The following is a 26,545-nucleotide window of genomic DNA, read 5'->3' on the forward strand; positions in this document are numbered from 1 at the left end:
AAAGAACCAACCATGACTTTTTTTTTTCTTCCTCTGCTTTTATATTTTCACCTTGTGAAAGTGTGTTTCATTATAGAATTCAGGTTACTTTCTCAAGAAAAGCGTTGGGCTGGTTCTGGCATGGTCTTGTTGGAAGAGTACGGAAAGCATTTAATTATGAAGAGGAGAGCAAAATTTTGGAAGTTGTCTTTGTAAGCTCAGCCAAGCATTAGTAAGCTCTGGACTTCTTTTTACTGCATCATCACAGAGCTTTTTTACCCCATTGTGGTGGACTTGGTTAATTTCTTTAGTCTATTTCCAGGAGAATATGGGAAGACCTATCAAAATTCCATTTTGATACTGATACATGAACTCAAAGTTTCTTTAGATTCCCTGAATGGTAAATTAAGTAATATAGGAAAAGAGAGATAAAATAACTGTATGTATCTGTTTTGTATAGTCCTTCCTCCTGAGATCAAAAATCAGCATGAACTAGATGTCTCAAGTGTCTTTTCTGAAATGTGATTTCACTTTTGAGACACTGGCATTGTTGAAATTTGTGTACCATGCTTCATGTTTGCCTATATACTTGCACTCAGAGAAGAGCTAATTTTCTGGGTTTAACATTAAATGCTGCAGTTTGAGTTAAGCTGGGGGAGGAAAATGTAATATATGGTAGAAGCAAACCATCAGAAGTTTTAATTGATGTATTAATTATTCTCTCTGCTATTTTGTTCATTATGTGAACAGGAAAATAAAGATACATGGATGCACGACTTGTCCAAATCTGTGTAGGCAGTTATGAAGAGTCCTTAAGAACTCCATACTTCAAGTGTTTTGTTCCCTGTCTTATGTAAGAATCAACTAATGTAAGTCTATACATGACAGTGATATATTTCTTTTTGTCAACAGAAATGTTCATGGTTTAGTAAAAACTATTTGCAAGTTACTACAAATTCAAGCTATTCAACTGGGAAAAGACGGAGATGAGTCTGTTTGGAATCTGTATGGAATCAGGTTAGTGTCGCATTAGTTTTATTAGATATGATAACATCTGATTTCTGATTTTCAGGGAAAAAAAAAGTTAAAACTGATTTTCAGTCTTTTTGTATGTGTGTGTGTGTGTGTGTGTGTTCGATTTTGTTTACATGGTGCAAGTAATCAAGTGCTGGCACAAGTTGTCGACAGAGATTGTGGAATCTCCATCCTTGGAGATACCAGAACCTGACTGCATGTGATAACAGGTAGCTTTCCTGGCTACCTGCTGACTGTGTTTTAGTGTGTAGGTTGGAGTAGATGATCTGAGAGGTCCCTTCCAAAGTAAATGATTCTCTGATTCTGTGATTTTTTTTTTTTTTTTTTGTTGATAGTTTTAAGGAGTTTTCTAGTACAGGGATAAGAGTGTCCTTTTCGAGCTTATGGTGGCAATGGCAACATGAGGGCTGTGTGCAAGAACACCATAAATATTTTAAGACTGTGAATCACTTTCCTCTCACTTATTTTTCCTGCTTTATTCCTATTATCAAAGTAAAGTTCCTCAGTGTCTTTGATGTTAAGATGATATACCTGTAAAAATAAATTACTTAAAGATGCATCTAGAGCTACTTATCTAAACCTGCTTGTCATGGAATTGCAGACTTTTGAAGGGAACATCTTAGTGACTTCATTCAGCTCTTGAGAAACCATGAGTCAGTACTGGCATTAGCACCCTCTATTATATCTTCTGGAGAATGTTCCAGCTTGGTAAATGTCTTTAATGTTTTTCAAGTTGTCTTTTTATGCAATTAGGAGATATCATTGTAGGAAACTGTAGGTATAATGGCTTAAGGATATAAAATGCATTATTTAAAAGACAGGAGTCATGTCATTAATTAAGCAAAATGAAATAGCGAGGGCTTTGGAGTGCTGGATATTCTTGCATTCCTGAAATCCTTTGTTTTTCTAGGTGTATTGGGTCTTCTTACAAAGTCTTGTAACTGCTCTTGTAGAGCAGTTTTAATTCAAAAGGCAGAGAATGAAGGGTAGTAAGATGAAAATCATTTAGACAATTTCTCTTCAGTACTACATAAATGTACTTGAAGCTTCCTGGCAGAAGAAGCTAAGTTAAAGCAAGTTAATTCAGGCTTTGTGTGAAAAAGAAGGTAGTAGAATGTGGCTGGAATAAAGAAATAGCCTCTTCCCAATAGGGTGAAGAAAGATAATTGCCTTTTTCCCTAACCACCTATCAAAAGAGAAACTGCTGGTAGTATAAAAAGAAGGTGAAATTTGGAAATTCAAAATGGTTTAAAGTAAAATAATAGACAACTAAAAATAATCAGCAGACTTATACTTAGCCAATACGGTTTTTGTTTTCTCTTTTGGTTGCAGTCAACTGAAGAGAGATGTCAGATTGTTTGATTAGGGTCAGGGCCCTGATATCTGGGTTTTAGTGTATAGAAAAACCCATCCATTCATTGTTATGTAACAATTTTGGTAGTTGTGCTCTATCAAGTGCCAATTAAAACTTGATTTTTTGTAAGAAATAGAAGAATGTATACAGTAGCTCACCAACAGTAATCTGCTGTTACAGTGTTCATATATTAGGCTGTCAACAAAGCAAAAGTATTCCATATGGAAATCATCAATGAAGAATCAAAAAGCACCAGTATGTTCTCAAGTGGTTTGCTATTGTCACCAGTATTACAGGGTAATAAATAAATTTGGCTTAGGTCAATTTTAATTCTGGACAATAGAATTTGCCTTATAATACAGCTTCTTATGATGACATAATATCCTGAACAGTTCCTGAAAAGAAATGAAAGAAAGTTACGTCTTGAAGATTTGGGCGTTGTTGTTGTTGTTGGTTTTGGTTTTGATTTTAGGTTTGGTTCGTTTGTTTTGGTTTTGTTTGTTGTGTTTGTCTGGGATAGAGTTAGCTTTCTCCATAGCAACCCTCACAGTGCTGTGTATCTGCAGCCAGAACAGCGTTGATATCACACCAGTGTTTTGGCTAACGCTGAGCAGTGCCATCCTCCAGCCCATTGGCATCCTTCTAAAGGCCAGTAAGGTAGGGGTGGTCAAGACTTCAAGAGGGCACACAGCCAGGACAGCTTACCCAAACTGACCAAAGGGATAGATCTTTCATACCATACGACGTCTGCTCAGGAACAAAAGCTAAGAGGATGGAGCCCAGAGTGGGTTCATTATTAAGGTGTTTGTCTTCCAAAGCAATGGCTACACATACCGAAGCCCTTCTTCACAGGAAGGGGCTGTGAATGGGAAGTAAAAACATAGATTTTTTTTTTCTTTTCCTTTGCTTTCTTGCATAGCCTTTGCTTTTCTTTAATAAACTGTTTTTATCTTGACCCAAGGGGGCTTCTGTAAGCATTTTTAGTACAGGTAGGGTGTGATACACATGTCCAGAACTTTGGCTATAATTTTTTTCTGAAAGCTATTTAACTTTTTTTTTCTGAACTGGTATTTAACATTATTCGTAATGATTCATTGTGCATGGTTTTATTGTTTTTAAATTCTGGAAAGCAGCCAACTTTCTGAATTAAAATTCAGAGGAGGTAGAAAAACGCTTTAAAAATGCATATTTGATGGAGCAAAGTGCTATTCCAGCTTTCTGAAGGGACCAGGGTCACATCTGCATCCTCAGAAAAGTATGTTAACTGCACATATTGTTTCCTGATACAGAAAAACAGTCTGTCTCTGGATTTGTCCTTTGAATCAGATCGGAGCACTCTTGTGTTCAGAGATGTAATCAAAAAAGTTGAGATGACCTAAAAGTTAAAAATAATTTATGTTTTACTGTTGTACCTTGCTTAAGATTTATCTTTTGTTTCCCTGACCACTTGCACATAATGAATGGATAACTGTTGTGTCTGGTTGTGCATTTTGCTTTATCCCAAACCCATTGGCAATAATTTAGAGTAGCAGCACTGTGGTACATTTAAAGATGTGTGTCTTACAGTGCTGTTCTGGCAGTTCCCAAGTTGGTGTTGACAATAAATCACATCTACAAATCTCATTTTTCCTCCTGCTATTAGCATTATCAGATGAACATTTTTTAGGCTGCACATTTTTGTGTTTCATTATTAATCACTGTTCACTATGGAGCTTAGCTGATTTCTTTCATCATCCAGTTTAGTGCAGTTATAGTAGTTTCAGAACACTTAAAATCTGTCATAAAAGGCTTGCTTTTTTTTCTGTATAGTAAGCCATTTTCATTTTAGACTTGATGTGTCATGTGTGGTGACTTGAAGAAGGTTCCACTGCCTTCAGTGTCATAGCAGCGTTTAAGTGATGACTGAAGACATATTCTTCTGATTAGGAAAGGTAATTAATTTTTAAAATGTGACAAAGAAATTGAAATAAGCAACAGCTGTAATCTTGTATGTCTTTATAAGAGCTGTTCACTTTCAAGGTCCTGGCAAGGTTTTCTGCCTCTTGCATGCGGTCATCTTGGAAAACTGGAATGAAGCAATAACCTTAGCTTTTCTAGTCTATGTACACAGATTATAAAAGACTCTGTAACTTTAGTAAATTATTTACAGTTTGGAAGGAATTACAGTAGGAAAGTGCTGAAGGCTTGTACCTGTGCTTGGAAGACTGGGCAGATGATGTGTGACCAGTGGTTCAGATTTTTCTGTGGTTATTACTTGGAGTTCAGTGCTACAGCGTAGTGCTGCTACCAGTGACTCAAATCAGGCTTGAACAGTGATCCTTAGATTTTATTTAATTTAAAAACAAAAAAAGAATGAGACCAATTTTTTTCAAATAGAGATATTCTGTTTAAATCTTGTTTCCTGAAGTTTCCTTGACAGTGCAGCAGTCCTAGCAAAGCTGGTAAGGGGAGCTGGTAAAACCAGGAGGTTAAATTGTCTGTTATTCACAGCTGCACTTATTTTGAACATAGTTGTTTTACATACTTCTCTTCTGCATTAGAGATAAAAATGTGATTTCTTTGTGTTTCAGGAGCGTTCCCCATCCCTTAATCACTGTCCTTGAAAATCGACCTGAATGCTGGCCAGTTCTACTACAGCAGATAACATTATTTTTCCATCAGTGTCCAGAGAGGTAAATGAATGAATAATTGAAAACTAGGAAATGTAGGCAACTGAATCATATCAGTGTAACTATTTTTTTGAAGGCAGCTGCAATGAGCAGTAAGAACTCTGTCCTTTGTGAAAAATAATTGTAAAATGTAACTACCCCATTTCAATGTTTAAAATAATTGCATAAATAATTAGTAGCATAATCCATCAAAAATCAATTTTTATAGCGTTTTATTAACTATGTAAAGTTTTTATGGTTATAGAATAATTGGTGCAATTGGTGCAAAACTGATGGCACCTTTGGAATTTAAAAAAAAAATTTTACATGTTAGCTTTGTCAATTTTGACTACTTAGTCAAAAAAAATTAATACAGTGCAGCTGTGACTCATCTATACAAAATGATGGGATGATGACGGAAAAGTACAGGTGATTACATCTCATGGTGAAAGAAGAGGTCTTGAAAAACAATATATGTTTCTGAATTAAAAAAACTAGAAAAAAATCATAACCTGCAAATACATGTTGAGTATTGATCATGCTTAAATACTGAGTCTTTTCAATATGGTATGGTTTCTGTATAAGGTCGCATAACAGTACTTTGTCCCAGTACGATCAGGGTTTTTTTGTGAGGTTTAGTAATCCTGTTCTTAACACTTTTCTGTTAATTGCATCCTGTAAATTTTTTTAGATAATGCCACATTGCTTTGGTTTTCCTTGTTGCTTGTTAAGCTTACAGTAGAAAGAAGTCAAACTTATTTCTTGAACTGCAGGGCAGCGAGTTCATGTGTTGGCATAATGGCTCCATTTGTAAGATACCTGTATTGTGAACCATCTCAGTTACGGGCATATGCTGAACTGCGAACAGGTTTACTTAAGATCTTACTTCAGCCTCGGGGGCCAAAGCATGAAGGCACACCTTCCATGCTGGAATGTGAAATTCTTCAACTTTTGTGTGATTTGATTCCACACCTTCAGGTATGTTTGTTGTCTGACCCCACCTTTTACAAATAAATGTTGTCAGAGCATATATTATTATATATAATATATATATATCAGAGCATATGATTATTATTATCTTCCAAGTGTGCAAATACAGCATTTTCTTCCATTTTCTGTGGACCTGATTTGTTGGTACAAAAGTTTAGCAAACTATCTCTTTCTGGTAGAAGGTAAAACTTTTAGTTGTTCAAATCTGATACACCTGGTAGGGTGGAAATTGAAAAACATGTTTACCATACTTATTTACAACTAGTTGCCTTAGTAAACATACAGTAAACTTAGACAGTAATGAGAAAATGTTGTTAAATGGTAAGATAATTGTCAGAAACATACTATTTTTAACTTAAAATGGATAATATTAAACAAACTATATGACAAGTATGATTTAAGTACTTCTAGATATTCTTTCCTCTCTCTTTGTAAGAGAGGGATTACTGGATTTGAAGACAAATTTTAATCTTTCTGGAATATGCTGAAGCTTTTAAATGTGTTTTTAAGTTGCACAGCAATACATGCTAGGGATTTTAATGTTTCTGTCCTTTGGTAAAGCTATAACTTGTGTCATACATGTTTATCTTGGTTCAGGTCTATTCTTTGTGATGACAGGTACGTGCTGACCTTTTATAGTCACAGGGACATTTCTGATTTTTTCTTGATTCTACCTAACTTCAGTATAACACTATGCCTTGAATGACCAAGCTTCAGACTTTGTAACATTTAGCCATAAAATGGCATTTAAGAAGACTTACAAAAATTCAGTTATGAACCTTTCTTTCCTTTTTGTACTTTGTGAACCTTTCTTTCCTCTTTTTATACGTTGGCACTTTTTTTTTTAAACTAGAAATCAGTTACATATTTTTCAACTCATATTAATGCTTGAACGTTTTTTGTCTTGCCTGAGATACAACTTTCACAATGGAAAGTACTTCCTTCAAGAAGCCTGTTTGATGGACTGTTCTAAAATCTGTCAATTCCTTCCCCTTCTTTCTCTGAAGCTCGGGTTCTTCTACTCCTTCTTTCTAGCTTCACCTAATTTAATCCTCTGTGTAGCATAAATTTTGAAACGCTTCTTGGAATAAACCAAGCTGTCAAAAGTACATCTCTTCACCTGCAGACTTTTCTACTGATAAATTCAATGAACATGAGGCTTCAGATTAGAACAAATTATTTATAGAACAAAAAGAGAGTAAAAATCAAGATGTTATGCTTAATGCTGGCTCCAGAGTTTGGATTGGAACAGTTTGTCCGGAACTAGAATTTCCAAGAACTGTCATCTAACAAGTGGGGACTTAGAGGCAGCCTGCTTCTTGAAACCTCTTTAGTTGGCTTTCAAGTATGGAGATACTGCTTTTGGATATTGCACTTCAGCTTTTAGTTTGTGTAGTAAGTAGCTTGCATGGTGCTTTATAAGCAGGTAAAACCACTGCCTTTCTCTTTTGAGACATACGTTAAAATCTTGGTTAGATTGTAGAGGAAATATCCTAGAGCCAAATGTTTTTGTTACAAGAATATTTAACTGCTTTCTGTTTTCTGATTTCTATGAAATCCCCAAACACTTTGTTTTTGTTGTTGCAAGAATCTTGAGGACTGAATGCATTGCTACTGCTTTTGAGTAAAAAGGGATTTTTCTTATCAGCTACCATGAAATCTGGGTATTCTTTCATGTTTCTCATTTTACTTAAAAATATTAAATAGCAGTACATAAGTTGGTTTTGTTTTTTTTTTTTAGGGAATTGGATTAGGGATCCCTGGGTTTAGTCCATAAATGAGTTTCTTTGAAGATTTAGTGCTATTTGCAATGGAAACATAGCAGAGCTAATAGAACTAATTCTAAATTCTCTGTGTATATTAAGAAGGGGAACTAAATCATCATATGTTTTGGCTTTGTTTTATTTTAACTGTCTCTCTACAGCTTAAAGACTTATTGCAAGTCACAGAAGCCTTGTCTTACCTGCAAGAGCTATTCCTCAGCCTGCTGCGCTATCCTGTGTTTTGGAAAGTTCAGTTATCTCAGTTTTGTGTGCAACTGTTATGCTTCTGTGAAGTGTGTTTAAATGTGACAGGAGAATGCTCATCTTTGATCTCCTTAATAGAGGACAGCTTTGAGCTCTTAAAAGAGGTAAGAGTATATGAGGAAAAAATAAAATAGTTTTATTAACTCTAATGACTCTAAAGACTCTCGTGTTTGAGACAGTACAGACATTCATACATGGCATTCATCTGCAGGCAACCAGTGTTGTTTCAAAAACTTCTAATTTTACTTCTTGGTTGAAGATCTTCAGAAGGTGAAAACTTAACTGGTTCTGTATATATCAATGTGATGGTTCGGTCTTGGCTCCCTGCCAAATGCCCAAAGCCCAGTAGCAGCCTCCCCCCTCTTCCTTCTTCCCCCAGGGCAAAGGAAAAAAAACTGTGCAAATTGAAGAACCCAAAAAAATCAAGCTAGTTATATAAAAAATATATTTTATGTATATTGCAGTTAAGATGCTATGTACACAGCAAACGGGAATCCAAACACCCCCTGAAGGGATAGGGAAAGGGGAAAAAGGGACAAAAGGAAACAAAAAGGGACACCGAATAGATATGCGCAGTCAAACCCGAGAACTAGTAAATTAACTAGTAAAACAAATCTCACCACATCCCTTAGAAAGCAGGATTGGCAGACACGGCCAGCACTCTCCAAAACCTCCACATGGCAGGCCAGTGGATGCTGCAGGCCTCAGCCTTAGATAAGCGAGACCAATGCAGGGACCCACTGTTCCCAAACTCCGGCGGAAGAGAAGAATTCAAAGGCCTCTCCTCCCTTCTTATTTATACCTCGATTTACGTAAAAATTGTATGGAATACTGGGAACACTGCCCCTTCCTTGGTTACAAACTGGTAACCAGGGAAGGCCTAGATTAAAACCACCACAATCAATTAATCATTTATTTTAGGAATTGGTTTAAACTGAGCTGAAATGGTTTGAACAAAGTAACAAAATATTGTAATTATTTAGTTAAAATACTGATTCCATACTGTTCATATTCTTCATTGATTGGTCTGTCACTGTGTGTGCACTCAATGTGATTCATGAAGATACTCCTTTCAGTGTTCTGATAGTTGCCCATTTGTACTGTTTAATGGCACTGAAACATTGCCTTTTTCTCATAGGTGTTTCCAGTCAACCAGTGCATAATTGGGCTAGCACTTCTGCTGCTGCAAACACCAGAAAGTCAGCAAAAGCCTGTCTTGAGTCTAGGTAAAGCTCTTTTTGTGAAAAAGGAATCCATACTCTTAAAACTGTGTCTTTGCTTCTTCATGTTTATGAAAACAAGCACTGTATTCTGGAGTTGGACTGGGTGGTGAAAATGGTTTTTTTGATAAGTAGAATTTTTCCTAAATTTAAAAAGTAATGGCCATACAGATAATTTTTGCTGCAACACTGACTTTTCCCATGGATATTACTGTTTTTTAAGCTCCTCCCTGTCTTGGAGCTTACGTGTTTGATCTTTGAATCAACAACAGGATATTCTCAGCTGAGGTTCGTGTATCCTGAATGGTTTCTTTTGACAGGTATTGAGAGCAGGCCTGACAGTCATAGCAGTGTTTGGCTGTGCTTCTGACCCAGCAGTTTTGATTAATGCAGTTATTCCAATAAAAGCAAAAGTCTGCTACGTTCTATTATTGTATTTCTTGCTGCCATCAGGTACTTTGCTATAAACAACAGAAGCGTCTTAATAAAATTGGAGTTTCACCAAAAAATCTTTTGCCCTTCAACTCTAGTATACACATAATACTGTAAATCTGGGACTGTTACTTTGCTTGACTGCAGTGTTTCCTAGAGATGTCTGTGTCATGTCTAAAAGTACAAATTACGTTGGTTCTTTTTTTCCTATGTGACTGTTTTTTTGTCTTCAATAGCCCATAAGGTCCTTTCATGTTCAGAAACCAAGAACATCTCAACCACAGCCCTTACTTTGGTGATGCCTGTGCTACAGATCTTATCTTCTACAACAGTTGGAGACTGCCTTTTAGGGGATGACTCTGGAACTACCAGGCAGCAGCTGGCTGTAAATCTTTTGGGAATATTGCAGGAGGAAGGTCTGAAGGATAAACAGGAATTGGTAAAGTGATAGGCTTTTTTTCCCCTTCTTTTGGGGCGGGTGGGGGAGGCGTTTAACAATTTTGCTGCATTATCCTTTTGTTTGGAAAGACTCTGCATGTGTGAGCTTCTTTGAGTAGTTCATTCTATGGAAACACTTGGAAGTATGTATAGTCCATAAAACCAGGATTACTGGTGAAGTGGAAGTGTATTTGTATGCTAAATATTGTTTTACTTAGCAAATAGGATTTTTTTTACTTTAAGAGACTATATGGATTGAAGAATTCACCTCCCTTATTAAGCAAGTAACAGGACTTACAGAAAACAGGATTATGCGTATTTGCTTTGTTTCTCTCAGACTTGCTTATTCTCTTCGTCTCTATGCTTTTCCTTACTGCTGTATGTTACTGTTAACTACCATTCCTTCTCCTTTGGCTGAAGCAAGTTACAGAGTACCAAATTTTAATTAACCTGATTCCTTCTGTGATATTGGGGTTTTGTTTGGTTTTTTTGTTTGTTTGTGTTTGTGGGGTTTTGGGGTTTTTTGAGGTTTTGCTCTTGTTTTGTTTTTGGTTGGTTGGTTTTTTGTTTTTGTTATGGACTTATATCCCACTTCTCTGCCAGCCACCACAGCAAGTCTCTTTGACCAAGATATGCTTAGAAGTGGGGAAGCTAAACTCCCTTTCTGCTTGACACTATTGTTATTTTGTGTAGGGAGGTTGATGATGTGACAAGTTGGAGACAGAAACAGAATGCCAGTTCTGAGTTCTGCCATGTCTCTTTTGTCCTGGAATACCTTACCAACTTCATCTTCGATTTCCAAAGTTTGAAGAGGCAAGCCCATCTGTACTCCTAATGAAAAATAACTGTTTTAAAGTTCACTAGAGCTTACACTTTTTATTCTGCTCTGAATCTGAAAGGGTCAGTGTGGGATGGCTTTAAGTAGAGCTCACTTCCTTCTAATGGGACTGGATGACAGGCTGTACAGATGCCACTGAGGGCTTTTTTTCAGTGAGAGAGTGCTTTTTTCTAAGCACTTTGGTCCTCTATGCCCTGTGTCACTGGCTCATCTGTTCTGTTTTCTGTTGTGTTTCAGAAGCTATTTTAATGTCTAACATGACTACTGGGTCACCGTAGGACAAGATTACAGTACATTGTATTACACTGGCTTTCTGTAACAGAACTTTGCACTAAATATGGTATTCTCTTTCTTCAGAAAAGCATGTGAAAGCTTTTCTGTTAAGGTTTTAAATGATTTTTGATGAGTAACTTTTTCTGTTAGCCGTGCTAAAGTGAAAACACTTGTTTTTGGTGGGAATTCTCAAACAGTCTCTTCACTTCTGTCTCACTGATCCTTGCAGAGTTCGTAGCAAGTAGCATGGCAGATCTTTGGTAATACATAGTTAGCAATTAGAATGGGGAGACAGACACTTATTTTGCCTGTTCGTTGTCTGTAATAACCCTTGCCAATAACCCTTGGTTTTCAAATAAAAGATTAAAAAAAGTGGACTTTCTCTTTAATGTTCTCATGAGTTCAGTCCATTTTTGTTGTAGGATCAGATCAATGCTACGAGAATAAAATCCTGATTGACTTATTCTTAGACCTTTCTCACACTGGAAATGGGCACAAAAAGAGGTAGGAAAACCCAAATGTTATGTCCACAGTGAACAAGCTTTGAATGAAAGTATTTAAGAGCAAACATGATTAAGTTATGGTATATTTTCATGGAATCCCAGAACAGCCCCAGACTGGAAGATCATCTAATCCTGCCTTTCATAGGAATGGGAGTCTAGATGAGATTATCTAGCACCCTGTTCAATCTCATCTTTAAAACCTCCAGTGATGGGGATTCCACCATGTCCCTGGAGAGATTGTTCCAGTGAACGATTGTTTTCACTGTCAAAAATGTCTTTCTTGTAATGTAAAGCTATCCCTGCCTCTCTCCCAGGCAACTTGTGTTGCCCTCTCGTGATTATTTGTGAAGAGAGAGCTTCTGTCTTCTTAATAACTGCCCTTCAAGTACTGGAAAGCAGTGGTGCATCCCCCTTAGCCTTCACTTCCTCAGAGTGAAAAGACTTAAGTTGTGGCACTCCTTTACATCTTCTCCAGATGCAGTCTGCCTGCATCTGTTTTGGAACTGTGGGGGCCAGAACTGGACACTCTACTCCATGTGCAATCTGACAAGCGCTGATAAAATGGGATGCTCCCATCTCTCTCTGCTGGCAATGCCCCCGTGGATGCAGCTCAAGATCCAGTTTACCTTCTTAGCTGCAGCAGCGTGCTGCTGACCTGGGTTCACTGTGTTGTCCACTGGGACACCTATGTCTTCCCTGTGTTTCTGCTTAACTGCTCATGTATCTGAATAACCCTTTCTTCTTCTTGACGTCTGTGGCCAATTTCAGTTCTAGCTGAGCTCTAACCTTTATGTCTGCATGCCCTAGAATCCTGGAAAGGATCTTGTAGTCCTCAATGGGTATTTGGTCAATTTTCTGTAGAGGGCATGCTGCTGCTTTGCTTTTAACCACACACACGTTACATGTTATTTAATGGCTGTTGGTTTTGGTGTTTTTTTGGGTTTTTTTTTGCATTGATGGTAGAGGAGAATAGTTATACCTGTAGTCCTGTGATTTTGAAAGTTAGAATGGAGCTAATCTTCACTTAAGTTTTGCCATTGGGAGATTCATATATGTTATTGTAATGTAATATATATATGTATGGATATGTAATGTAATGTAATGGCCAGTCTTCGCAGACAAAGAACTGGGGAAGGTTTTTCCACCTTCCAGCCTGCGCACTGGATTTTTTAGGTGAGACACAGTGTGCGCGGAACTGAGCCCACCCTTTAATCCTGAGGTTCATCTGCCGGGGCCAAGCACGCTTGGACGGTGGCAGCGAGGTCCTCAGGACGTAGATGGATTGCCTTACAGGCTAACGAGCTCCATCTGCCCAGGGAGGGGCCCCGACCGGGAATCGAACCCAGGTCTCTGCAGTGACAGTGCAGTGTCTTTTCCCCTAGACCACCGGGGGCTCCCTATGGATATGTACATATACTATATATACATATGTATATATAATGTAATATATATATGTAATATATAGATATATTATCTTTGTGTTGACAGACTGAAATTTTCTACCTAACCCACTTGAATGGAGTGTATTATTAGAGTAAAATTATGATCATAGCCTGTTTTTATGCAGATGAAATAAAGGGAGAAGGGAGTGAGTACTATTACGTTGAAACAAAACCTTTGGGGATTTAATGGGGAATGGGAAATACCAATATAATATTTCAGGCTCTACCAATTTTAGCAGTTTTTTTCAGGCATTTAAAATAAAGAGTTGACAAGAACAAAGAAATCAAACAAACCCAAAACAACAACAAAAACCCCTTAATAGTTTGTTCTTGATTTCAGAACCTATTATCTTCTAGAGGCAGGTAACTAAACAGTACATGTTACAGATTCTGAAGCTCTTCTTAGGGCACTTATTTCCTTGGATAAAGTTTAGTTACCCTTTGTCAATAAATGGCAATTTCACAGCTGTATTCGAAGAGGTTTTTGGCTCCAAGTGATTTTGCCAGCCAGAAAAGATAATGTTATCTGCCTGCTGAGTTTTTCACATACACTAATAGTAATGTGTATGGAATAAGCTAATTTAGTGTTATTTTTAAAAGGTAATCTAAAATACAGTGGCATTCTACCTTCCATTAGCCAAAATAGATATACATTACACTGTGATTAAAATGAAATTCTGCATTTAGAGCAGCTCTTGCCACTAAAAATCTCTTTTCTCTGCCCTTTAGAGTCTGAATTCCATTTTTGATGTTCATTTGGAGTCCTCTTTTCAAGTACTTTCTTGATCTGATCATTATATAAATGTTCTTCACCTAATTACTGCTAACTGCTGTCCTGATAGTGGAGAGGTATTTCTGAAAACATTGTACTTTCTAAGGAAGCAAAGAATTATTAGTATAGAAATGGCTTGGCTTGAATTAAACTTTTCTCTTGTAATGAGTAACTTCAAACTTTATTTGAAGTAACTTTATAATGTATATACTCTTACATATATGAAAATCCAACTTAAGAGGATTCCTCATTTGTATTTTACTACTCTCCTGCTGCTAAACGTTATCTTCTGTGATTGCAGCTGTAGCTCATTTTGTTCTGAAAAATAAACAAGTTAAACAGAAAATGTAAAAACAGATTAACCTAAACTGTGGTATTAAAAGTTAAGACAGTTTTCTAAAAATAGTGCAGATGATAGTTAAACTTCTGTGATTCTCCTGTCATTGTCAGGAACTTAAGCTTTTAATATACTCCAGTTTTATTATGTCAGTTTTATTGAGGAAGTAGCACTTCAGTCACTAACAGGAACAGCAGTGATGGATATCAAATAAAGTGGGAACTCCTGGGTGTGACATTATCAACCCACTGAAACACCCATAGTGCAAGAATTCGTAGAAAGGATTTCAAAGAAACATGTTGCAGTTTGTTATTTGCATTTATTGCATTGGGACTATAGAAAACGTTTTGGATGACAACTTGGATGTTATGTTTGTTCTTTCGCGGTACCTTATTTGTTTGATTGAGACTTTTATTTGCTTCACTTTTCTCAGGTGTCCTGCAAACTCCTTTTCCCTATAACCAGCTCTTACAGTTCATTGTACACAACCTGGAAGATCATAGAGCTCATGAAAGAGAAGTCCGCAGTTACTAAATGGTTATCTTCAGTGAAATCACTGCTGCCTGTTACCACACAAGTCCCTGCCCATGTTTTTCTTTTGTTGGCTTATCTACTGATCCAAGAAAATGGAGACACTCTTCGTGATGTGCTTCAGACTACTACAGAAGTAGCCAAGGCTGATTGTTCTCAGGTAAAGACTTAACTGTTAGTGCAGTTTTTTCAGGAATTGGACTGCCCTTAGCCACCCAAGAAGGGCAAGGCTGCCACAGCTTCATGACCATAGGTCCAACAAGTGACAAGGATATAACTGCATTCCTGGTGGGTACAGTAAGGATCTCTTCAGCAATGGTGCATGGTCAGTGTGTAGAGTAGCCTCTGGATCCGAGTCTCACCTGTTGCAGGCAGCTGGATGTACGAGCTTTTAGGGCTGCAGCTGCGCTGCCATTGCTGACACAGACTGACCCTCATCCTGCACAGAGGTGCACACACATGTACCCTCAGCTGTCTGGAATTCACTTTTTGTGTTCAATTACAACAAAATATGTATTATGTTGGTGTTTCGGAGTCTTTTTTAGTTGTTTAGACTTAGGGAAAAGACTGGCTTATTTGTTGATATTATCTAGTAAGTATGAAAATACAGCACGAAGAAGCTGAAAAGAGGCTACCAAACCATTTCTGAGTTCTGGTGACCCCATGAATTATTCTGTGTTCTTTTATGGCATGGTTACTGGAAGACTGCCAAGTCCCTTGTGACATCTTTTTTCTTGCTTCTTAAAAATAGTCTTTCTTTGCCTCAGTACTGAATTCAAGCCAGAATTATGCAGGATGCCTAAACTTTTCTGCATAACCTGGAAAGATAAAGGGGGTTATCTGGAAACAGCTCTGGAGAGATTATTCTAGTGTGCCATTGCAATGGAAGTTTATTACATTGTTTCTTGTAGGTGCAACGTTCTCTCTAAGGCATGAAGAATTACCACAGACTTGTGGTGTCTTTCTCTTGCAGTTATAGGAGGAGAAAGCACTGAAGCTCCTGGGTGGGAGAAATAACTAATTAATAAACTCCGTGGGCAATGTACAAGCAACTGTCACTAACATATTGATGGCAGAGTTATACTTTGCGAATTACTTTGTTTGGTTCTGTTTTATTCAGTTCTGTGTAAATAAATGGTGTTTTATAAAAGATGGTGAAAGTAAGTGGTTGGAATGCCCTTTAAGCTAACGAAATGGAAAGGTCATCACAACAAACTCGTTAGATATTTTGAGTCTTCAGTTTCTTAGAACACTTGCTGAAGTATGCAGTGGAAGGTGCACGCAGCATAGTAGTTAGAAGGCTGTTCTGAAAAAGAGAGGAAGAAAGTCAGAGGATGGGTATGGGAAGAAGAAAACAAAAAGTGGCTGTTAAGCCCAACCTTATTTTTCAACAGTCATATCTCTATTCAGTTGAATCTGCTCTTTTGTGTTAATAGCACTTAAACACTTTTAAAGCCAGATGTTTGTAGCAGGTGTAACAGTTATATTCTGAATTCTTTTACTCTTTGAATCATGTCCAAATCAAAGTAAACTTGGGCTAGAAGACATCAATGCTTAGCATTGCAGAAGTTAAATAAAATGTCCCCAGGGCAAAATTACAAAGTGTCCACTTTGCAGCCAAACTTTGAATTACCTGTATTATAGAGGAATAGATAGAAGTGCTGACATGTCATAGTGAAGGTCATAATATGAAAAGTATTGTATGGTGGGGGTTTTTTGTATGTTTTTTTTTTTTTTTTTTAAGTGATTTAGAAATTCACTAATTCTGCTGCTAGTCAAATTCTGTTACTGTCTGGTTCACAAAGTGACACAGTGGTTGTAGCTGTGAATATTGAATTGAAAAGCCACAAGTGAGTGCCATGCAAAATCTGAGTTGAAGAATGGGCTTCAAAACAAAGCAGGGCCAGAAAGAGCAAACATGTATCGAGAATGCTATCCTCATTATTTTCACGTTTAGTACAGCTCTTCACAGAGTTCCCTAACAGTAGCTCCCATTTTCACAGTGAATTTTGGTTTTATATGAATCTGCTGTCTCTGAAGTAAATTAATGGAGCATTTAAAAAACACTGCTAGATTTAAAAATTACTGCCATAATTGATTTTGCATACACTGTTCTGGTTATGATTTGTTTTCTTTTTTTCCTTACCCTTTCCATTAAGAAAGGCTGTAGAGAGCTTCTCTATATGTATCTATATGTATCTATATGTATCTCCTTCTCCACTGAGTGAAAGCCTTTTCATGGTGCAATATAAGTGCATAAGTGGATCTGTTTTTAGTGGAGGCATTTTGCCTTCAGTAATAGTCTGAAACAGTATGGAAGAAAGTCGAGAAATACTTGTTAAAGACTGAGGAATGAAGAGTAGAACATGGGCTGTTAGGCTGTATTAAGTCAAATCACTCTAGAGACTGCTGTGACATATACTGTTAATGATAGACTTAATACAGTCTTTAAAATTGGATGAATTTCCTTGAGCAGAAATTGTTATTTCGTTCTGTGAAACCATTGCTGTGTTTCAAGGGGAAGAAATTAAATTGTCTGACTGAGAGGTCACCAGTGAATAGTAGCACAAGATCTACTATGATTATTTGAGGATTATGAGTCTGTAGAAGACATGCATTCTTTTATGGTCTTTCAGTTGCTAGAATGAAGTATTTTGGTGGTAAATGGCATCTTAGGAAATTCATCTGAATATGCATTATTTTGTTGTATTTGGTGTCTGGAAGTGCATTAGAAAACAAAAAGGTAAAGTACATTTTCATTTGGGTAGAAAACCTATTTAAGGATGTGTTGAACTGGACTTGGCTTGCTCAGGTGGTACCTGATGCTATTTTTGTTTGTTTGTTTGATTATATAAACTTCAGGGAGTAGCTGCAGGGAAGCAATCATATCATATCGGGTCTTGTGGACAGATTCTTCGTGATTGAAAATCATTGGTTAGGATCCTTCTAGAATACATGAAACTTTTGAAAACCTAGCTTGTGTTTTCAAAAAAGTGCTTCTGATTTTTGAGAGAAATTTATTTTATAGCTTTTATAAACAGGAATGTAGCTACTTTTGTGCACTTATCTGAAAAACTCGTCCTTTCATTTGTCTGAATTGTCCAGTACTTTTGTCTTGCTTACTGGAGCAAGGAATGCCAGAATACTGAATGCTTTTAAAAACCTTCTCATTTCACTGCCTTGTCTACTGGACAACCGTCTTCCAAAATTCAGCCCAGAACTGAAACCTGTTATCCTTTTTTAGCTTGTGATTTTGAAGAAGAACAATTATTCTCTAGCTTAGGAAAAAAAAATCAGACCACCAAATCACAGAGAATGCTTCTCAGGCTTATTTATTGATAATATCACTTTGTCTTGCATGTTTAATTTTACTTTAAAAGGGAGAGTTGTTGAGAAACCTCAGCATTGTTTTTGAGATGCAAATTAGTTTTAAAACCAAACAACATAACCTTGAAAACCATTCTTCAGATTGCTAATAACAGACTTGACCTAGCTGCTGCATACTCTGGTAGTGTGGGAAATGCAGAAGGCAGTGTTGACAGGCAGCATGTCTCCCACTCCAAAGCTGCTTCCTGCCTGCTGCGAGCTAATGAATTGTCATATCAGCTTCATGGAGCTGTTGCACCCCTGATGAAGATTTAGCATAAATATAATACTGAAATTAATTCCAGCATTGTTTATCCATTTCATGAGGGAGATGGAGAGAGGAATAGCTTTGCTGTACCAGAACGTTTTGGGGTTTTTCTTGATATTACAAGTGATATATACAGTTCAAAGCAAATAGACTTTTATAGACAGAACCTTGTAAGTGGCCTTGCAGTAGCACGGGCGTAGACTTTTCCTGGGAATTTTGTATATCAAACTCTGGCAAAAGGAAGAAGTACTGTGGGAAATCATGGGTAGATTTAATTTAAGATTAGGTTTAATCACACAGTGATAAGAAGATACACAGGCAAAAACTGTAGGACCTGCTGGTATGAAAATACTGAAAATCTGATCAAAAAGGAAATGGAGGTGAATAAGTCTCCTTTCCCTTATTGCCACTTCAGGGGCAGTTCTGTGGAAGTTTTGTACTGTATAGTAAAGAATGCGATAAATTATATTGTACTGTATAACAGGTTTGTCATATATACAAGCAGAAAAAAAATACCAAAAAGGTAAGAGTTTCTAAGATGTTCTGACAAATTCACTGTCTTATGTAAGGTGTCATGTTTACAAATTCCAATTTATGTCCTGTGTTTGTTTCATTTTAGGTTCCAAATCTTATCCCAGTTCTGATATTTAAATTGGGAAGACCTTTGGAGCCTGTACTTTACAGGGATATATTGTATACGTTGCCTACACTTGGTGTACACAAGGTCAGAATGAAACATTTTTAGTAAAACAAAAACTATAGCAATGAAAGGCCATTTATTTATAAAAAAATACTTAGACTAAGCAATACATGGCTTGCTTAACTGATTTTTAAGCTTCATCATAACTTTGCAATGTTTTGGGTGGGTTGTTATAGTTGTTTCAGGGTGAAATGTACATTTTCCTTTACTGTCTATACTGTATCATCATTAGGTATGTCATGAAAAGATAGGTGTCCTTGAGCTCGTTATGTTCTGAAGTTTTTTAGAAAACGACTTCCAGTTTATTTCTGACGTGGCAGTTTGACAATTATCTCCTTGTTGTACTTGGTTATAAAATAGTTGTTTGTAGATTAGACTTCGTCCTTGGACATGTAAAATAACAGTGACACTTGGTTAAAAAATTTCTTTCAGGTTTGTGTAGCTCAGATTCTGCGTGCCATACACATGCTGGGGAGCACACCAAAGCTCAGAGCAATTGCTTCACGGCTGATGACGTCATTGTGGGAAAGACAGGTTAGAAAATTCTTGTAGTTATTCAATATACTTACTCTATATAAGAATTCCAGTTGAAAAACTTCATTACCTCTAACCAAGGAAGGAAATTAATTTTGGATCATTGCTTATACTAGTATGCCAGTATCAGGATTATAAAGTAAATAGTGTACGTGGTGCCTATACTGATTCTGTTCTAGTGAAAAATTTAATAGTGTGTCTTTGATGAAACTTTCACTTCATGAGGTCTCAGACTGGAATTAGAAAGAAAATTTGTTTGAAGGGCAGCTTTCTGCTTTTCGTAATGTTCAGTAAGAACAAGACCTTAATGTTGTGGCTCAACCCCAGCCAGCAGCCAAATACCACACAGTCACTCACTCACTCCCCCATCAGCGGGACTGAGGAGAGAATCAGAAGGGTAAAAGCCAGAAAACTCGTGGGTTGAGATAAAGACAGTTTAATAGGGAAAGCAAAAGCCACACACACAAGCAAAGGGAAACGAGTTAATTCACTGCTTCCCATGGGTGGGCAGGTGTTCAGCCATTTCCAGGAGAGCAGCACCCCCATCACATATAACACTGACTTGGGAAGACAAATGCCATCACTCCAAACATTCCCTTCATAAACTGAACATGATTTTGTATGGTCTGAAATATCCTTTTGGTTGGTTGAGGTCACCTGTTCCGGCTATGTCTCCTCCCAATTTTCCTATGCACGCCCAACTTCCTTGACAGCACGGCAGTATGAAAAGCAGAAAAGGCCTTGGCTCTGTGTAAACTCTGCTCAACAAAGCTGAAATATCTCTATATTATCAAACCTGTGTTTGGCACAAATCCAAAACACAGCCCCATAGGAGCCACAGTGAAGAAAATTAACTCAACCCCAGCCAAAACCAGTGCAAGTTACATAACAATAATTTCCTTCTCATTTTTTTTCAAAATAGCAGTAGAGATTTGGTCTGCAAAAACCGGGTAGAGCTCATCATAGCATTAGATTCCAATAATGAAGTAAAGCAATATATGTTATGTAATAAAAGAGGTATTTAGAAGTCACGTAGAAGTGTTTCCAATTGAAAATCATTTTCAAGGTACAATGGTAATTTTTTAAATTGAATCTTTTCTAGGATCGGATTTACCCAGAGTTACAGAAGTTCTTGGTGATGTCCGATATGCCCTCTGTGTCTGTTGACAAAGATGCTCAGTGGGAAAAGCTGATTGCTAAAGCTGCTTGTATAAGAGATATATGTAGGCAGAGGTAAGTACATCTTTGTAAGGGAAAACAATTTTTTGTCAGAAAAGCTGCATAATAATTTTTATCTACATTTGTTACATTAATAGTAATATTTTCCTAGTTGAGGCGCAGACTCAGCCATTCTTGAAGTTTTTTATTATGACTAAAGGAAAGCATATATAAATGCTGTGAAAATTAAATGTTCTTCATCCTGAAACAAAACATATATCCTATACTGGTCCACGGTAGAAACTTTAGGCATAACATTTCCAGCTTAGAAAAAGGGAGGGATAAAACAATGGAAGAAACAACCAATGGTATGTCTTTGATCTACTCAAAGAAAGATGGGGTGTTTTTTTGAAAAGCATATTTTGTGACATGCACATTTCTGGTCTTTATTCAGATATAGTACCACAGAACACCATTGTGCAAGTCTAACAGGATGATATATTGAACCTTTCCAGCTCTTAACAATGCATGAATATAAGTACTTGATAATAATTTGCAGTTTCTGTAAAGATTGTTTTTAAATGCATTAGTATTTACTTACTGGTTTTATGTGCACCATATAATCTTTTCTCTTTGCCACCTATCTTGGGTTCCAGTTTTCACTTTCCTTCTTGAACTTCCCAGTTGCTAACAGCTGGGAATATCCATATGTCTTTTAATCATCAACTAAAAAAACAACAGCATTTTTCAAGAAATTTTTAAAGAGTGATTAGCAAGAGAAAAATCTCAATGCATGTGTAATATTCCTTTTGCCAGGTAAGTGATAGAGTTCAGATGTATGCAGGTTCTTTGTGCGTTTAAAAATTGTTTGGAAGAAAGTGAGAGCAAATGGAGTAAGTCAGAATGTTCTATGCATACCAATCACCTAGCCAGGTGCTACTGACTGCAAACTCTTACAGAAGTAGTATGAGGAACTACTGAATCAGCACTTGACACTAACATCATCGCAACCCAAAAAGCTGAATGGATATTAAAAGACTGAAAGGCTAACAAGCAGCCCCATGCAGTCAGTTGAAGGGGAGACAAATGGCATTGCAGCAACAAAAGAAATGGGAAAACGTAGCTATCTGATGTGAGAGCGACAAAAGGCTTTTGGTACCAGAATCTCCATCAATAGACAGCAGTGATTACTTGCAGAAAACTGCAACAAAGAGTCATAAAATAGCATTTTCAATAGCACATTTTTTTTCTTAGTCACTTCTTCAATAATAATACAGTCTTTTAGCATACACAACATGCCTGGACAAAAACTTCCATAACTTAACCACTTTTATTTGGAGCTAGGTGCCTGCTGATTTAATTCTCTGTGTCAGTCTTTAAAGCTGTTAGTCATATCCTCCTTGTATTTCTTGTATCTTTTTTTTTTCCTCCTAGTTTTAGGCTTGTTTAGTTGTCACATAAACAAAACCAGCACTTAGTGAATTTTCGTGTATAGGTTACAACTTGTGTATATGCTTGAATATTGCCTTCTATCTTCATGTTTTTTCCTTTAGACCATATCAGCATGGAGCAGACATGTTGGCTGCAATTTCCCAGGTATTAAATGAATGCACGAAACCTGATCAAGCTTCACCCGCTGCCATAGTACTGCAGGGTCTCCAGGCACTTTGTGAGGCTGAGGTAAGGTTAAATTGTCCTGTCCCTGTATTTTGTCTTTTGCTTGTGGTTCATGGGATTTTCTCCCAGTTGGCTTTTTTTTAAGAGTGCATTGGATTGTTGCAGAATTTCTTTTTCTTCTGACAAATTTAATTCCTTTCTTCCAACATAAGTTAATAGTTCCTGGGAAATTGTACTGTGGACTTCTACCACAGCTGGTCAGCCCATCAGTGCACAAGCTGGAATTTTAGGTCAGCTTCGCAATTTGTTTCAAAGACATCCTTCCATGTGTCTTTCCTTGAGATTTGAAAGAAAGATTATGGGCACATAATTCTGATTAGCCAAAAAGTATGCAAATCATATAATTTTTTATCTCCTTACTGGCCTGCCCTGCTGGGTCTCATTCACAGAGTGTACCAAATAGGGAGTGAAATCACTTGCAGCTGGGAGGCTTCTGTTTTACTGTAAAGCATTCATTACTTACTGAAGAAAGGGGCAAGTAAGCATTGGAATGTGCTGCCCAGAGAGGTTGTGCTCTGTCCATCCCTGGAAATTTTCACATTCCTTTTGGATACAACCCTGAAACAACTGGATTTGGTATTGTAGTAACCCTGATTTGAGCAGGAGATTGGACTAGAAATATCCTGAGGTTCCTTCCAACCCAGGTTGTACTGTGATGCTGTGACATCTGTGAGTTAGGATTCAAGGCTCTTTGTTTCCACAGTGACATCCCAGACATCGTCATGCAGGCATAGACATGCTGCGAATCACACTGTTGACAAACTGCATATTACACGGGCCTTCAGAGTTAGTGGACTAATTATATCCTGCAGGAATATTTGATTTCTCTGCCAAACTGCAATTTTAAGAGTATCCATTAATTCACTTTCACTGCAGTGTTGACTGGAGTGAGGCCAATCCAACAAAATCCAGCCATTACCACATTATTCCTTTGCAAACGTTCAGCGGTTCAGAAACAACATAGTGAATAATTAGCAGTCCATAGACATTAGTATTCAATATAGTAAAAAATCTACAGGCAGTGACTACTAAGAAATGACTTATTAAGAGTAATTTTTCGTTTGCTTTGCTTTTGGTGTGACCTCTTCGTAAGGTCACATAGATTTCATCACTGCTGCTTTTGGTATTGAACCACTGTTTTCCCAGGCTAGACTATATTTGGACTATGTCCTGCAAAAAAGCAGGAGTTAGGTGTATAATAGATGTCACATCTTACTGTACTAGTCTCATTTGAGAGTAGACCTACTGTACCACTGTTGGGAACTGGAAGGCTAAAACAACTCCAGGTACTTGGGATGGAAGAAAGAAAGGAAGGAAAGGATCACTTTGTGGACAGGTACCAATTTTTCTTGTCCAGATTCTTACGGACCCTCCTTAGTTTGCTCTGTTTCCCCCTTTATATTGTATTCCTCTGGGAGACCACATCTGCTGCCTAGCCATACCAAAGCTTTAACAGAGAGTTCTCTTGTGGTTTGGTAAGCTGGGTAACCATTTGGGTTAAGTAATGTAGTCTGTACGTTATTTAATATTTAGGCTCCAGTTTGCAGTGCAGAAAGGACATAATAATAGAGGTTGGGTTTTTTTTGGTGTTTCCCTTAAGTCTGCCACTGACTTAAGGGAAAGGGATCTAATCTCTCAGCTTTTTTTTGTGCAGTTGCTTGGATGTAGAATTTTAGGGAGCACCTAATTTTTGGTCAGCTTCTGCACTAGAATAATAAATTATGTTTTCATGTGTATAGTGTTGACTTAGTTGGTGATGGAATCCTCTACACCATGTGGCTTTCTCCGAGTTGAGTTCCGAGTGTCTCTGAAAGACTCTTTCATAAAAGCCATGCTAACAAATAATAAAATAAATATAACATAAAATAATAAATAATAATGAAATGTACTGCAACATTTTTGGTTGACTTTTGTGGAAGAATAGTTTTCCATTTTGTAGACTACAGTGATTGTTTTGTATAAGGGTAGGGGCTCTACACAAACTGCATCCTCCATGAGTAGTGTTAAGAACAGGACTTACAAGAAGGGCTAGATGCTCCCCCCACCCCCCTGTTTTGGGGAGATTATTTTGGTAGGTATAAAAAAGGGTCTTTAATGAATAGTGCACAGTGACTTGCACATCGAAGATTAAAATGCACACAGCTCTTACCAGACTACATTTCCTATTTCTTGGCATAAGTTTGGTTTTTTTCCCCAGTGATTTAGAAGCCATATGAGGCTATCTATCCTGGCATCTAATTGATTTCGTGTATCAAATACAGTGTGCCAGCCAAGAAACATTCAAGAATAAAATTGCTAAATATAGTATTTAAATCCCCTTTCAAGGCTTTTTGAGGAAGTGGTTTCTTGCTGTTTATTCCCTAAGTTGATACCTGTTTGTTTTACTGATCAGAAAGAAACCAGCATATGAGAGTAATATAATGAACTGGAAAGTTTGTTAGAACAAATACTGATGACTGACATTTTGAATGAGTTAAAAAGTTGAATGTTGTTTAAACAGTGTACATTTAAAAACTGTATTCTTCAAATGGTGGGTTTGTGTTGAGACACAATCAGAATCAGAGGATCATTACTGCTTGAGTTCAAGCTTCTGCCAGTTTCACTTTCTCAAGTCTGATTTACTCCTTGTTCTCTTTTTGACTTACTTTCTGTCATTGGTCTTGTTTATACTTAATATCATAATTTCTGTTAGAACTCTTTAGCCAGTAATCTGGGTGCAGTTCCTTACCTGTACAGATCTGCAGTTGAAGGGAGCTGCCAGACTCCCAGGATGAATTTTGTATAGGTAAGGGTTCTTCTATGAATGGAATGAGTTAGTAAAAGAAGTTGACTATGAATGTTAGTGGCCTGCATTGAAGACACGAAATAAATGAAGCAAATTTGTGTTCCAAGTACTTAAAATCTGTTAGGATAAACTGGACACCTACTTGTGTAGTCCACAAAAATAATTTCGATTTTGTAGCTGAAGTTTCAGTGTAAGCACTTTGCGTTTGAATGTGTACATACTCTGTAGACATAACAATCATGACCAAACTTTTTTTCTGTGAAAATGATATTGAGGAGTGTTTTGGCTGTTAATCCTCAGGATTAATAGCAGCACTTCTTTCTGCCTCTGTGGCACAATCACTTTGTCATGTCAGCTGGCTTTGGAGTATTCGGCAAAATGTGTTTTGAGGAGAAGATGGTTTATTTACTCTGAATTGTTTCTTGATCATATTTGTCCACTTACTTGTAGAGTAAGGTTTTCTTATCTTACTAGTTTTCTAGAGTGTTTTGCATTTTGTGAAGCTGAGCACTGTATCTGGATAAACTTGATAAACTTGATCACAAGATATTTAACATAGTTGCTTGTTCCTCCAGAAAGACGTTATGTCAAGGTTGTTACCTTTTATAACCTTTTTTTATTTACTATGTTTATTTATGGTGTGTGAAGTATCAGTTTCCCACTGTTCTCATCCCTCTGCTCCATTGATTCACACTGGTAGGAGTTTTCTGTAGGACTGGTATGTTGCAAGTCTATAAAATACCTTCTGAAAAGGAATTGTACAGTTGTAAGCTTTTAGGCATTAAAAATGTGTTTTTAAAGGAATTAATGTTGCAGCAATTGAGGGTGAAGTTTGGTAATGACAGGCCAGATTGCACTTCTATGCTCAGTGATGGTTTTAATATCCTCTAGCTTTTGTGCTTATTGTGCACCAGATGATGTTTAGCCATTTTCCTTCTACAGATCAATTCACCAAGTTTTTTTGGTAATTACCCAATCTGAAGTAAAATGAGATCCACTTCAAGACCAAGTATTTAGTTGTCAGCAGCATTTGGACAGATGAAACATACTGTAAATTCTCCTTTTCATCAGAGTGCAGCAAAATTTTTTAAGTTTTGGTGTATTCCAAGCTGCACTACTTCTTTAACTAAGACAAAAAAACAAAGGTCTCCTAAGGGATGCCTATACCCTTCAATAAAATGTTTAGCATTTGGAAACTCGGGCTGTTTCCTTTAACCAGTAGAAAAACTGAATTTCTG

At 37.1% G+C, this 26,545-nt stretch overlaps 1 protein-coding gene across 1 annotated transcript in view; it reads left to right on the forward strand.

The window, feature by feature from the left end:
- Positions 1-26,545, forward strand: part of FOCAD (focadhesin) — an 89,638-nt gene that overhangs the window by 11,263 nt on the left and 51,830 nt on the right. The window contains exons 5-15 of the mRNA XM_027881850.1: positions 892-996; positions 4,939-5,040; positions 5,790-5,994; positions 7,931-8,137; positions 9,172-9,259; positions 9,922-10,124; positions 14,722-14,979; positions 19,073-19,177; positions 19,586-19,687; positions 20,790-20,920; positions 22,399-22,525. Of these exons, the coding sequence (XP_027737651.1) occupies positions 892-996; positions 4,939-5,040; positions 5,790-5,994; positions 7,931-8,137; positions 9,172-9,259; positions 9,922-10,124; positions 14,722-14,979; positions 19,073-19,177; positions 19,586-19,687; positions 20,790-20,920; positions 22,399-22,525 (1,633 nt within the window). The remainder of the gene's footprint in view (positions 1-891; positions 997-4,938; positions 5,041-5,789; positions 5,995-7,930; positions 8,138-9,171; positions 9,260-9,921; positions 10,125-14,721; positions 14,980-19,072; positions 19,178-19,585; positions 19,688-20,789; positions 20,921-22,398; positions 22,526-26,545) is intronic.

This window comes from Empidonax traillii, unplaced genomic scaffold (genome assembly GCF_003031625.1).
Source record: "Empidonax traillii isolate 1590-97213 ecotype Southwest subspecies unplaced genomic scaffold, ASM303162v1 scaffold97:size1219025, whole genome shotgun sequence".
Classification (NCBI taxonomy): domain Eukaryota; kingdom Metazoa; phylum Chordata; class Aves; order Passeriformes; family Tyrannidae; genus Empidonax; species Empidonax traillii.